The sequence below is a fragment of the Thamnophis elegans genome, chromosome 6 (genome assembly GCF_009769535.1).
Source record: "Thamnophis elegans isolate rThaEle1 chromosome 6, rThaEle1.pri, whole genome shotgun sequence".
NCBI classification, from domain to species: Eukaryota; Metazoa; Chordata; class Lepidosauria; order Squamata; family Colubridae; genus Thamnophis; species Thamnophis elegans.
This window is the reverse complement of record NC_045546.1, coordinates 2,504,702-2,517,201: the sequence shown is the minus strand read 5'-3', so window position 1 is coordinate 2,517,201 and position 12,500 is coordinate 2,504,702. Positions and strand designations below refer to the sequence as shown.

The window sequence follows — 12,500 nt, the reverse complement described above, 5'->3', positions numbered from 1 at the left end:
CTATCTATCTATCTATCTATCATCTATCTATCTATCTTATCTATCTATCTATCTCAATATCTATCTATCTATCTTATCTATCTATCTATCTATCTATCTATCTATCTATCTATCATCTAACTATCTATCTATCTATCTTATCTATCTATTTATCTATCTATCTATCTATCTATCTATCTATCTATCTATCTATCTATCTATCTATCTATCTATCTATCTATCTATCTATCTATCTATCTATCTATCTATCTATCTATCTATCTATCTATCTATCTATCTATCTATCTTATCTACCTACCTACCTACCTACCTACCTACCTACCTACCTACCTATCTATCTATCTTATCTACCTACCTACCTACCTACCTACCTACCTACCTACCTAACTATCTATCTATCTATCTATCTATCTATCTATCTATCTATCTATCTATCTATCTATCTATCTATCTATCTATCTATCTATCTATCTATCATCTATCTATCGTGTATTTTTCTATCTAGCTATCTATGTCTCCCCCTCCCCTCCCACCATGGAGTTGATTTCCTGATCGGGTCCCCCTTCTCAGGTTGACATCAGTCTTTCCCTCTCCCTCCTGGGATCCCATGAGATCCATTCCAGAGTCTCGATCCATCCTGGCCTCCTCCTTCCCAACAACCCTACCTTTAAAAACCACTTCCCGGCATTGAGCTTCTCCAACATATCCCAGGTGAAGTAAGCAGGGTCTTCGCCCCTCAAATGAGGAAAGAAACTGTCAATGTCGGTTGTCCTTTTCAAGGAGTGGTCGTGCATAAGGAAGGGGACGCCGTCGTAGCTGTCACAAAAGAGAAGCAAGAAACTCAGGTGGGATCGGCCCTCTGCAGGTTTGCACCACCTCTATCCAGGAGGCCAAAATCAAGATGCCATGACACATTTTATTTGCAGCTAGTCCTCAATCTACCACCACAGCCGTGTGCAGCTGCTGCCAAAAAAGCCAACACAGTTCTAGGCTGCATCAACAGAGGGAGAGAATCGAGATCACGTGAAGCGTTAATACCACTTTATAAGGCCTTGGGAAGGCCACACTTGGAATCCTGCATTCAGTTTTGGTCACCACGATGTAGAAAAGATGTGGAGACTCTAGAAAGAGTGCAGAGAAGAGCAACAAAGAGGATTAGGGGACTGGAGGCTAAAACATAGGAAGAACAGTTGCAGGAACTGGGTGTGTCTAGTTTAATGAAAAGAAGGACCAGGGGAGACATGATAGCAGTCTTCCAATATCTCAGGGGCTGCCACAAAGAAGAGGGAGTCAAGCTATTCTCCAAGACACCTGAGGATAGAACAAGAAGCAATGGGTGGAAACTAACCAAGGACAGAAGCAATGTAGAACTGAGGAGAAATTTCCTGACAGTGAGAACAATTAATCAGTGGAACAGAAGTTGCCTCCAGAAGTTGTGAATGCCCCAACACTGGAAGTCTTTAAGAAGATGTTGGATAGCCATTTGTCTGAAACAGTATAAGGTTTCTTGCCTAGGCAGGGGGTTGGACTAGAAGACCTCCAAGGTCCCTTCCAACTCTGCTATTGTATTAGTACTGTATTAGGTAGCCAGCATAAAGGCCAGGGCTGAAAGGATTGAGGTTTTGTATACAGATAGTATACAAGTATTGAGATGGCTAAGACAATGAGCTTGTCGATCAGAAAATGTTGACAGTTCGGTGGTTCGAATCCCCAGCGCCGCGTAACGGAGGGTGCTCCTGTGACTTGTCCCAGCTTCTGGATGCTTTTAAGAAGATGTTGGACAACCATTTGTCTGAAGTGGTGTAGGGTTTCCTGCCTAGGCAGGTGGCTGGACTAGAAGACCTCTAAGGTCCTTTCCAACTCTGTTATTCTATATTCTATAATTGAGCCCCAAACTTTATGTTGCTAAGTGAGTTCAGTGAATTTTGTCCCATTTTATGACTTTTCTTGCCACGTTTGTTAAGCGAATCACTGCAGTTGAGGAGCGTGGTTGTTAAGTGAATCTGGCTTTCCCCCTCCCCCATTGGCTTTGCTGGTCAGAAAGGGATCACATGACCCTGGGGACATTGCAACCGTCATAAACACGAGCCAGTTGGCAAGCGTCCGAATTTTGATCCTTGTGACCAGGATCAACGTGATGCAACAGACTTAAGTGTGAAAAACGGTCATAAGTCGCTTTTTCTCCAGTGTTGTCATAACTTTGAATGGTCACTGTTGTGGCCCAGCAGGAGCTGTTGGAGCTGCCACCAGACTCCCACAGCGAGGGGCCCTATGAGTCGGCTCTGGAGGATGTGGAGGACCCTGGACGGGGTTCCGACTCCGAGCAGGGTGCAGAGAGGCTGGTTGGCCACCAGGAGGCGCCTGAGCCTTGGACCAGTGGGGAGGAGACAAGGGAGTGTGATCCTGACATCATGCATTGGAGCAGTGGGGAGGAGACAAGGGAGTTGTTCTTGGATGCCCGACACCGGAAAGCTAATAGGCGTAAGGAACAGTTACGCAGTTATAGGAGATAATTGCACTCAGCCGGTGGTAATTAGGCTCCTCTCAAGACTATAAAAGGAATGATTGTGCACACGCCCTTTGCAGGAGTCAACGTATTCATTAGAGTTGGAGAACTCTCGCGGCTAGCTTGGCAGGCTGGATTGCTGCCCAGGCTTATCTGTGCTGGATTGCTGCCAAGGACCTGTCGGTCTGTTAATAAATTCCGTAAAGTATCTTTGGCTTGGAGTGTTTTGGTGTGGTACGAAGGGGGTCAGAACAGGTCAACTGATGTAAGTCAAGGACTATCTAGGACTAGTCAAGGACAAAGAGTCAATCAAACAAACCAGGTTTATGGGTGGGAAGATTTCACAGGGCTGACTTTGGACCCAGCCAGCCAACCTCATGAAGTTAAGATTGAAGGTTTTTTTTTTTTCCTTAAGGAAATGATGCTGCTTGAGAACTGTGGCTAAAGAAATAAGCCATGATTGCGCAACCCAACATGCTTACCTAATGGTAACATCGGTCTCCATACCCATAGCGCCGTGAGCAATGCTTTTGGCAAACGACATCGCTGTATTCTCAGGAGCCAGCTAGGATTCAAAACAAAACATTCAGAATTTGGAAAGAATCAGGGACTTCGGGGCTAAATTAGCACATAAATCTCACCACAATTGTGTTAAGCTGTTTTGAGTCAGAATCAGAACAGAGCTGGAAGGGACTTTGGAGGTCCTCTAGTCCAACCCCCTGCTCAAGCAGGAGACCCTGTCCCATTTCAGACAAGTGAATAGAATAGAAATATGGAATGCAATGCAATGCAATAGAATGAAATGGAACGGAACGGTACAGAACAGAACAGAAAAGAATAGAATAGAATATAGAATGGAATGGAATGGAATAGAATAGAATAGAATAGAATAGAATAGAATAGAAATATGGAATGGGATGGAATGCAATAGAATGGAAGAGAATGGAATGGAATGGAATAGAATAGAATAGAAATATGGAATGGAATAGAATAGAAATATGGAATAGAATAGAATAAAATAGAATAGAAAAATGGAACAGAACGGTACAGAACAGAACAAAAAAGAATAGAATAGAAAAATGGAATGGAATGGAATAGAATAGAAATATGGAATGGGATGGAATGCAATAGAATGGAAGAGAATGGAATGGAATGGAACAGAACAGAACAGAAATATGGAATGGAATAGACTAGACTAGAACAGAATAGAATAGAATAGAAGCTGGAAGGGACCTTGGAGGTCTTCTAGTCCAACCCCCTGCTTAGGCAGGAAACCCTACACCATTTCTAATAAACGGCTGTCCAGCCTCTTCTTCAAAACCTCCTGTGATGGAGCACCCACAACTTCTGGTGGCAAGCTGTTCCACTGGCTAATTGTCCTCACTGTTAGGAAGTTTCTCCTTAATTCCTGGTTGCTTCCCTCCTTGATTAGTTTCCATCCATTGTTTGTTGTCCTTCCTTCGGATGCTTTGGGAAATAATTTGACCCCCTCCTCTTCTTAGGGGCAGCTCCTCAAATATTGGAATGCTGCTATCATCCAGGGGTTTGTTTGCTACCAACATTACTGTTGGTTCAGCGCACACACAAAAATTGCCCATAAGTTGTGCGTGCGCATTTGCTCCGCCCCTGTGCGCATTTGCACATAAATAAGTCTGAGCATGTGCAAAACGTTTAAAAGAAATTAAATTTCTGCAATGAAAATTGTTTTGCACAGGCAAAATTCAAGGTGGCCGGGGCCATGGGAGAACTGGTTCAGGGGCGTGGCACGCTTGGGTCACTGCCGGTTCCGAATTGGTCCAAACCGGTACAGAGCCAGCCCTTCCCTAGTCCTTCTTTTCTCCAGAACAGCCAAACTCAAACCCTGCTAACATTCTTCATATGTTTTTAGTCTACAATCCAGAGGAATTCTGGGAGTTGAAGTCCACAAGTCTTTAAGGGGCCCGGTTTGGAGAGCCCTGCCCAGAGGTGGGTTCAGAGCCGAGGTGGCGCAGTGGTTAGGGTGCAGTACTGCAACCACTTCAGCTGACTGCTATCTGAAGTTCGGCGGTTCTAATCTCACCGGCTCAAGGTTGACTCAGCCTTCCATCCTTCCGAGGTAGGTGAAATGAGGACCCAGACTGTGAGGGGGATATGCTGACTCTGTAAACCGCTTAGAGAGGGCTGAAAGCCCTATGAAGCGGTATATAAGTCTAACTGCTATTGCTATTGCTATTGCTATTCCTACCAGTTCGCACCAGTTCGGTAGAACCGGTTCGTCAAATCTACCGAACCGGTTAGAAGAGGTTCCACCAGAAAGCAAGCCACACCTACAGAAGAGGTTCCAAATATTTTTGAAACCCACCACACACACACACACACACACACACACACACACACACAGACACAGACACAGACACACGACAGACAGACTCACACAGAGAGAGAAAGAGAAAGAGAAAGAAAGGAAGAAAGAAAGAAAAAAAGAAAAAAGAAAAAAGAAAGAAAAAGTGAGAGATGAAAGAAAAAAAGGAAAAAGGGACAGAGAGACAAAAAGAAGGAGAGAGAGAGAGAGAGAGAGAGAGAGAGAACACATGGCCGGCAAGCCACTCCCACCAGGTCACATGGCCGGCAAGCCACTCCCACAAAGGAGGCCACACCCACAGAGTAGGTTCGAAAAAAATTTGAAACCTACCACTGGCCCTGCCCAGCTGTGTTCTTCACTCAAATATGGACCACCGTATACAAATCTTGCCCCCACATGACATCCAGTAATATTAAAGGTTCGTCCCAAATTTTTTATTTTCATTTACATTTTCATACACTCACATGTATACTGTACATAGCCAGCACCATACAGCATTAAACAATAATTGCATCCATTCCTCTTGTCAACAATACCCCAGAAAATAGAAACCCAATATACCTCTTCCACTCTCCATACACCTCATTCTTCCGCCACCCTCCAACTTTCTATCTTCCCTCCATCATCCCCCTCTACCCTACTTCCCCTCGCCCTCTACCACTCCTCTCTCCACATCCACTCCCCCCCTTCCTTCTCACCTTTCCCTCCCACCCTCTCTCCCATCCCTCTCTACCCATCTTTCTTCTTTCCTACTCCTCCTCTCCTTGGTGTAATATTAAAGTTCTAGAGTCAACACATCTTGTGGGAACCTTCTTTGGGGGGAGGTTTGCGTTGATAGCCCCTCTGTTGGCTAACGGGAGTTACTTCTGGTTCCACCTACCATGGGGGCGCCTCTGTGGCCAATCAGGGCTGGCTTGGGACCCAGAGTCCCCTTCTCCCGGATGCAGGGGGAGTACATGCCCAGGGGAACCAAGATGAGGTAGATGAGGACGACCAGGTAAGGAATAAGGATCAACGTCTGTAGGACTGAAGAAGACAGAAGGAATGAAGTGGGTGGATCATCAGACCATGAATTGTTAACAAGAGCAGGTCCTAGTGGCCGCACTTCGAAATGGGACCTCTCCACATATTCACGGAATGACAGAGTTGGAAGGGACCTGGGAGGTCTTCTAGTCCCACCCCTGCTCAAGCAGGAGACCCTCTACCATTTCTGAAAAATGGTCATCCAATCTGTTCTTAAAAACCTCCAGTGATGAAGGAGCTCCCACCACCTCTGGAGGGAAGACATTCAACTGATCAATGGTTCTCACTGTCAGGAAATTCCTCCTTAGTTCTTGATTGGTTCTCTGGAATAGAATAGAATAGAATAGAATAGAATAGAATAGAATATGGAATGGGAATAGGAATGAGAATAGAATAGAACATGGAATGAGAATAGAATAGAATAGAATAGAATATAGAATGGGAATGAGAATGAGAATAGAATAGAATATGGAATGGGAATGAGAATAGAATAGAATAGAATATGGAATGGGAATGGAATGAGAATATAATATGGAATTGGAATAGGAATGAGAATAGAATAGAATAGAATAGAATAGAATAGAATAGAATATAGAATGGGAATGAGAATGAGAATAGAATAGAATATGGAATGGGAATGAGAATAGAATAGAATAGAATATGGAATGGGAATGGAATGAGAATAGAATATGGAATTGGAATAGGAATGAGAATAGAACAGAACATGGAATGAGAATAGAAGAGAATAGAAGAGAATAGAAGAGAATAGAATATGGAATTGGAATAGGAATGAGAATAGAATAGAATAGAATATGGAATGGGAATGGAATGAGAATAGAATATGGAATTGGAATAGGAATGAGAATAGAATAGAATAGAATAGAATATAGAATGGGAATGAGAATGAGAATAGAATAGAATATGGAATGAGAATGAGAATGAGAATAGAATAGAATAGAATAGAATATGGAATGGGAATGGAATGAGAATAGAATATGGAATGAGAATGAGAATAGAATAGAATAGAATAGAATAGAATATGGAATGGGAATGGAATGAGAATAGAATATGGAATTGGAATAGGAATGAGAATAGAATAGAATAGAATAGAATATAGAATGGGAATGAGAATGAGAATAGAATAGAATATGGAATGGGAATGAGAATAGAATAGAATATGGAATGGGAATGGAATGAGAATAGAATATGGAATTGGAATAGGAATGAGAATAGAACAGAACATGGAATGAGAATAGAATAGAAGAGAATAGAAGAGAATAGAAGAGAATAGAAGAGAATAGAATATGGAATTGGAATAGGAATGAGAATAGAATAGAATAGAATAGAATAGAATATGGAATGGGAATGGAATGAGAATAGAATATGGAATTGGAATAGGAATGAGAATAGAATATGGAATTGGAATAGGAATGAGAATAGAATAGAATAGAATATAGAATGGGAATGAGAATGAGAATAGAATAGAATAGAATAGAATAGAATATGGAATGGGAATGGAATGAGAATAGAATATGGAATTGGAATAGGAATGAGAATAGAATAGAATAGAATAGAATAGAATATAGAATGGGAATGAGAATGAGAATAGAATAGAATATGGAATGGGAATGAGAATAGAATAGAATATGGAATGGGAATGAGAATAGAATAGAATAGAATAGAATAGAATAGAATATGGAATGGGAATGGAATGAGAATAGAATATGGAATTGGAATAGGAATGAGAATAGAATAGAATAGAATAGAATAGAATATAGAATGGGAATGAGAATGAGAATAGAATAGAATATGGAATGGGAATGAGAATAGAATAGAATATGGAATGGGAATGAGAATAGAATAGAATAGAATAGAATAGAATAGAATATGGAATGGGAATGGAATGAGAATAGAATATGGAATTGGAATAGGAATGAGAATAGAATAGAATAGAATATGGAATTGGAATAGGAATGAGAATAGAATAGAATATGGAATGGGAATGGAATGAGAATAGAATATGGAATTGGAATAGGAATGAGAATAGAACAGAACATGGAATGAGAATAGAAGAGAAGAGAATAGAATAGAATAGAATAGAATATGGAATTGGAATAGGAATAGGAATAGGAATGGGAATGGGAATGGGAATAGAATAGAATAGAATATAGAACGGGAATGAGAATGAGAATAGAATATGGAATGGGATAGGAATGGGAATGAGAATAGAATAGAATAGAATATGGAATGGGAATGGGAATAGAATAGAATAGAAAAGAAAATATAGAGAATAGAATGGAATGGGAATGGGAATGGAGTAGAATAGAATAGATCACAATAGAACAGAACAGAATATAGAATGGAATGGAATGGAATAGAATAGAATACAGGGTTCGAAGCGACCTTGGAGGTCTTCTAGTCCAACCCCCTGCCTAGGCAAGAAACCCTACACCTCTTCAGACAAATGGCTATCCAACATCTTCTTAAAGACTTGCAGTGTTGGGGCATTCACAACTTCTGGAGGCAACTTCTGTTCCACTGATTAATTACTCTCACTGTCAGGAAATTTCTCCTCGGTTCTAAGTTGCTTCTCTCCTTGATTAGTTTCCACCCATTGCTTCTTGTCCTACCCTCAGGTGCCTTGGAGAATAGTTGGACTCCCTCTTCTTTGGGGCAACCCCTGAGATATCGGACAGCTGCTATCATGTCTCCCCTGGTCCTTCTTTTCATTAAACTAGACATACCCAGTTCCCGCAACCATTTTTGGTATCTTTTAGCCTTTCATCAAAGGAGGTTTCATTTCTGCCATAAATAAATCTCAGGGGGGGGGGGGAGAGGGCCAGGTAGCACAGGTGAGATTGCTGTCTCTCAAATGCAGTTCTCTGCTCTTGGAAAATTGCCCTTCTGCTTTCAACCAGCCCCAAGGGAACACAGGGGATTTCCTCAGTTTTAGGAATCCGCTTGAAGGGCTTAGGTAGGAGATCCGTTTCGGTGGGTAAAGACTTTCATCTGGAGATACACTACCTTTATCACGTACCCGGAAGAAATGCAGAGCCACTGGCCACGCCAACAGGACCATGGTGAATATGGCAACCACGTGAAGGAAAGGAGCTGTCACCTGTTAGGAGGAGGAGGAAGGAGGAGGAAGAGGGGGGGAGGAAGAGATTGAGATAGAGGAGGAGATGGAGGAGGAGAAAAAGGAGGAAGAGGAGGAGAAGGAGGAAGGGGGAGGAAGAGGAACATGTGGAGGGAGGAAGAGGGAGGAATGGAGGAGGAGGAAGAGGAAGAGGGGGAGAAGAGGAGGGAGGAGGGGGAGGGGGAAATGGAGGAGGAGGAAGAGATAGAAATAGAGATGGAGGAGGTGGAGGAAGAAGGGGAGGAGGAAGAAGAGGAAGAGATGGAGATAGAGAAGGAGGAGATGCAGGAGGAGAAAAAGAAGGAGGACGAGAAAAAGGAATAGGAAGAGAAGGAGATAGTGAAGGAGATGGAGAAGGAAGAAGAGGAGGAGGAGGAGGAGAAGGAGATAAGGGGAGGAGGAGGAAGATGAAGAAGAGGAGGGAGGAGGGGGAGGGGGAAATGGAGGAGGAGGAAGAGGAAGAAATGGAGATAGAGAAGGAGGAGATGAAGGAGGAAGAAGAGGAGGAGGAGAAAAAAGAAAGGAAAGGAAAGGAAGGAAGAAAAAAAGGAAGAACTCCGTAAAATTTTTTAAAATGTCTTCATTCCATCATCGCCACTGCTAAGGATTCCAGGGATTGAAACCCTGGAGGGAAAAACACTTTACAGGCAGTCCTCGATTTACAACCATTCATTTAGTGACCATTTGATGTTACAACGGTTCTTAAAAAGTGACACATGACTGTTTTTCACACTTAACTATCACTTCACGTGATCAAAATTCAATGGATTCGCTACACAACGGTGGCAAACAAAAGTTGTAAATATGGGGTTACAATTCAGGTAACAACCGCCTTGCTTAGCGACAGACATTTTGGGCTCAATTGTGGTCGTAAGTTGAGGACTACCTGTAGGAGGGTTAGGAATTGTGAAAAAGGAGAGGCATAGCCTGCCAAATGGAAAGAAAAATGGCAGACATCTGACAAGACCAGTGTGTTTGCAGTACAGGGAAAGGGCCAAGAGATTGGAGAAATGCTAATGGCTCTACCCTTCGGTGTGTGTGTGTGTGTGTTCTGTTAACAGCCTGTTGTGCCTTAAAATGGCTTCTACCGTACTGCTGTAAAATGGTTTCTACTGTGCAGCTCAGTGGAATTGCCATGGTAACGGCTTCACAGTACTCCACCAGTGGGCTCCCTCTGGTAAGGGGGAAAATCCAACATTAGAAATTATGTTTGGTCCAGACATTTCCCCCCCCTATAAATAAATACCGGGTCATCGACTAGTCTTTTAAAAAGAAGGAGGCCAAAAAAACTACAGAGAAATCAGGTTGGCTTCAATACCTGGGAAGGTGCTTGAAAAAAATCATCAAGCAAAGGGTTTGTAAATATTTAGAAACAAACAAGATGATTTAGAAGGGACCTTGGAGGTCTTCTAGTCCAACCCCCTGCTCAAGCAGGAGAGATTAGACCATTTGAGAAAAGTGGCAGTCCAGTCCCTTCTTCAAAACCTCCAGTGATGAAGCCCTCACAAACTCGTGTCCCCCCTAATCCTTCTTTTCATTAAACCAGACATATCCAAAATTCCTGCAACCGTTCTTCATATATTTTAGTCTCCAGTCCCCTAATCCTCTTTGTTGCTCTTCTCTGCACTCTTTCTAGAGTCTTCACATCTTTTCTACATTCGTGGTGGCCAAAAGTGGATGCAAATATTCCAAGTGTGGCCTTACCAAGGCATGATAAAGTGGTATTAACCCTTCACGTAATCTTGATTCTATCCCTCTGTTGTTTAAATGGGTTTGTTTCAAAAAGAAAATAGGTTAAGCCAGATCAATTTGACCACTTTTAATTATTATTATTTTAGTTCTCTTCTTACCTGAAACGACAAGTAGAACGTATGCCACTGACGTTCCCAAAACATTGTGATGAGCATTAAACCCGTGACGGAGAGGAAGAGGGTGAAGATGGCCACGCGCTAAAGAGATCAAAGAGGATTATTAATTATTCATTGATTTAAGTGGCACCGTTGATGCGATTTCAGCAAAACCGAGACCTCCAGATTAATCGTTTTTCAAGGCCATCTAAAGCAGGGGTCTCCACCCGTGGCCAATTTAAGATTTGTGGACTTCAACTTCCAGAATTCCTCAGCCAACCATATCATTTGACACTTTGAAGAGTTGTGGACTTCAACTCCCAGAATTCCTCAACCAACCATATCACTTGGCCCTTTGAAGAGTTGTGGACTTCAACTCCCAGAATTCCTCAACCAACCATATCATTTGGCCCTTTGAAGAGTTGTGGACTTCAACTCCCAGAATTCCTCAGCCAACCATATCATTTGACACTTTGAAGAGTTGTGGACTTCAACTCCCAGAATTCCTCAGCCAGCCATATCACTTGGCCCTTTGAAGAGTTGTGGACTTCAACTCCCAGAATTCCTCAACCAACCATATCACTTGGCCCTTTGAAGAGTTGTGGACTTCAACTCCCAGAATTCCTCAGCCAACCATATCATTTGACACTTTGAAGAGTTGTGGACTTCAACTCCCAGAATTCCTCAGCCAACCATATCATTTGACACTTTGAAGAGTTGTGGACTTCAACTCCCAGAATTCCTCAGCCTAATCTATACCTGTACCTTTGGTTTTTCTCACCTAGGTGTAAAACCGTATGCCTTTTTTTTCCTACATTGAATTTGATTTCCTAGGACTGATTATCCCAAGCTGGAAGGAGATTGGCAATTTGGAAGGAAGTCAAATGAATTTACCTTATGACACCAGTGTAGTTCCAACTCTTGGCTTTCACACAGTAGTAAAACTGCTATAAACTGTAAAATAAGGGCATATGCTTAGTTATAGCCAACCATTTTGTGTAATTCATGTACTACTAAATTTAATTAATTAATGTTTACAGTTTATTATTAATATTATTAATAAATAAATGTAGGGATTACTTTTCCCCTAGCAATCCTCAGCCTCATAATTTAATGTGACTTAAGAGGCGTTCAACGAGGGATTTCAGAAATTGATACTGGGTGTTAGCAGATATAAATACCATTGCTATCAGATACAGGTAGTCCTTGAATTACGGCCACCATTGAACCCAGGATTTCTGTTGTTAAGTGAGATTTGTTAAGTGAGTTTTGGCTCATTTTACCATCTGTCCTGCCACGGTTGCTAAATTAATCACTGCAGTTGTTAAGTTAGTCACACCGTTGTTAAGTGAATCTGGCTTCCTTGTTTTTTTCATAACCCAACTAGGTAACATCATCAATGATAGATCGAGGCAGGGTTTATGATGGAGGAGGAGGAGGAGGAGGAGCAGGAGGAGGAGGAGGAGGAGGAAGAGGAAGAGAACTGTGGGGTCCTTGGTGCTCTCTGAGCTTCATTGTTTTCTTGCAGACGTTTCATTACCCAACTAGGTAACATCATCAATGATAGAAGGAGGCAGGATTTGTGGAGGAGGAGGAGGAGGAGGAGGAGGAGGAGGAGGAGGAGGAGGAGGAGGAGGAGGAGGGAGG

General features: G+C 42.3%; 1 protein-coding gene across 1 annotated transcript in view; it reads right to left on the bottom strand.

The window, feature by feature from the left end:
- The window catches only part of GDPD4 (glycerophosphodiester phosphodiesterase domain containing 4), a 31,710-nt gene that overhangs the window by 9,609 nt on the left and 9,601 nt on the right, over window positions 1-12,500 (bottom strand). Inside the window, exons 7-9 of the mRNA XM_032219694.1 lie at window positions 5,728-5,873; window positions 2,989-3,071; window positions 666-816 (exon numbers count right to left, since the gene is read on the bottom strand). Coding sequence (XP_032075585.1) covers window positions 666-816; window positions 2,989-3,071; window positions 5,728-5,873 — 380 coding nt within the window. The remainder of the gene's footprint in view (window positions 1-665; window positions 817-2,988; window positions 3,072-5,727; window positions 5,874-12,500) is intronic.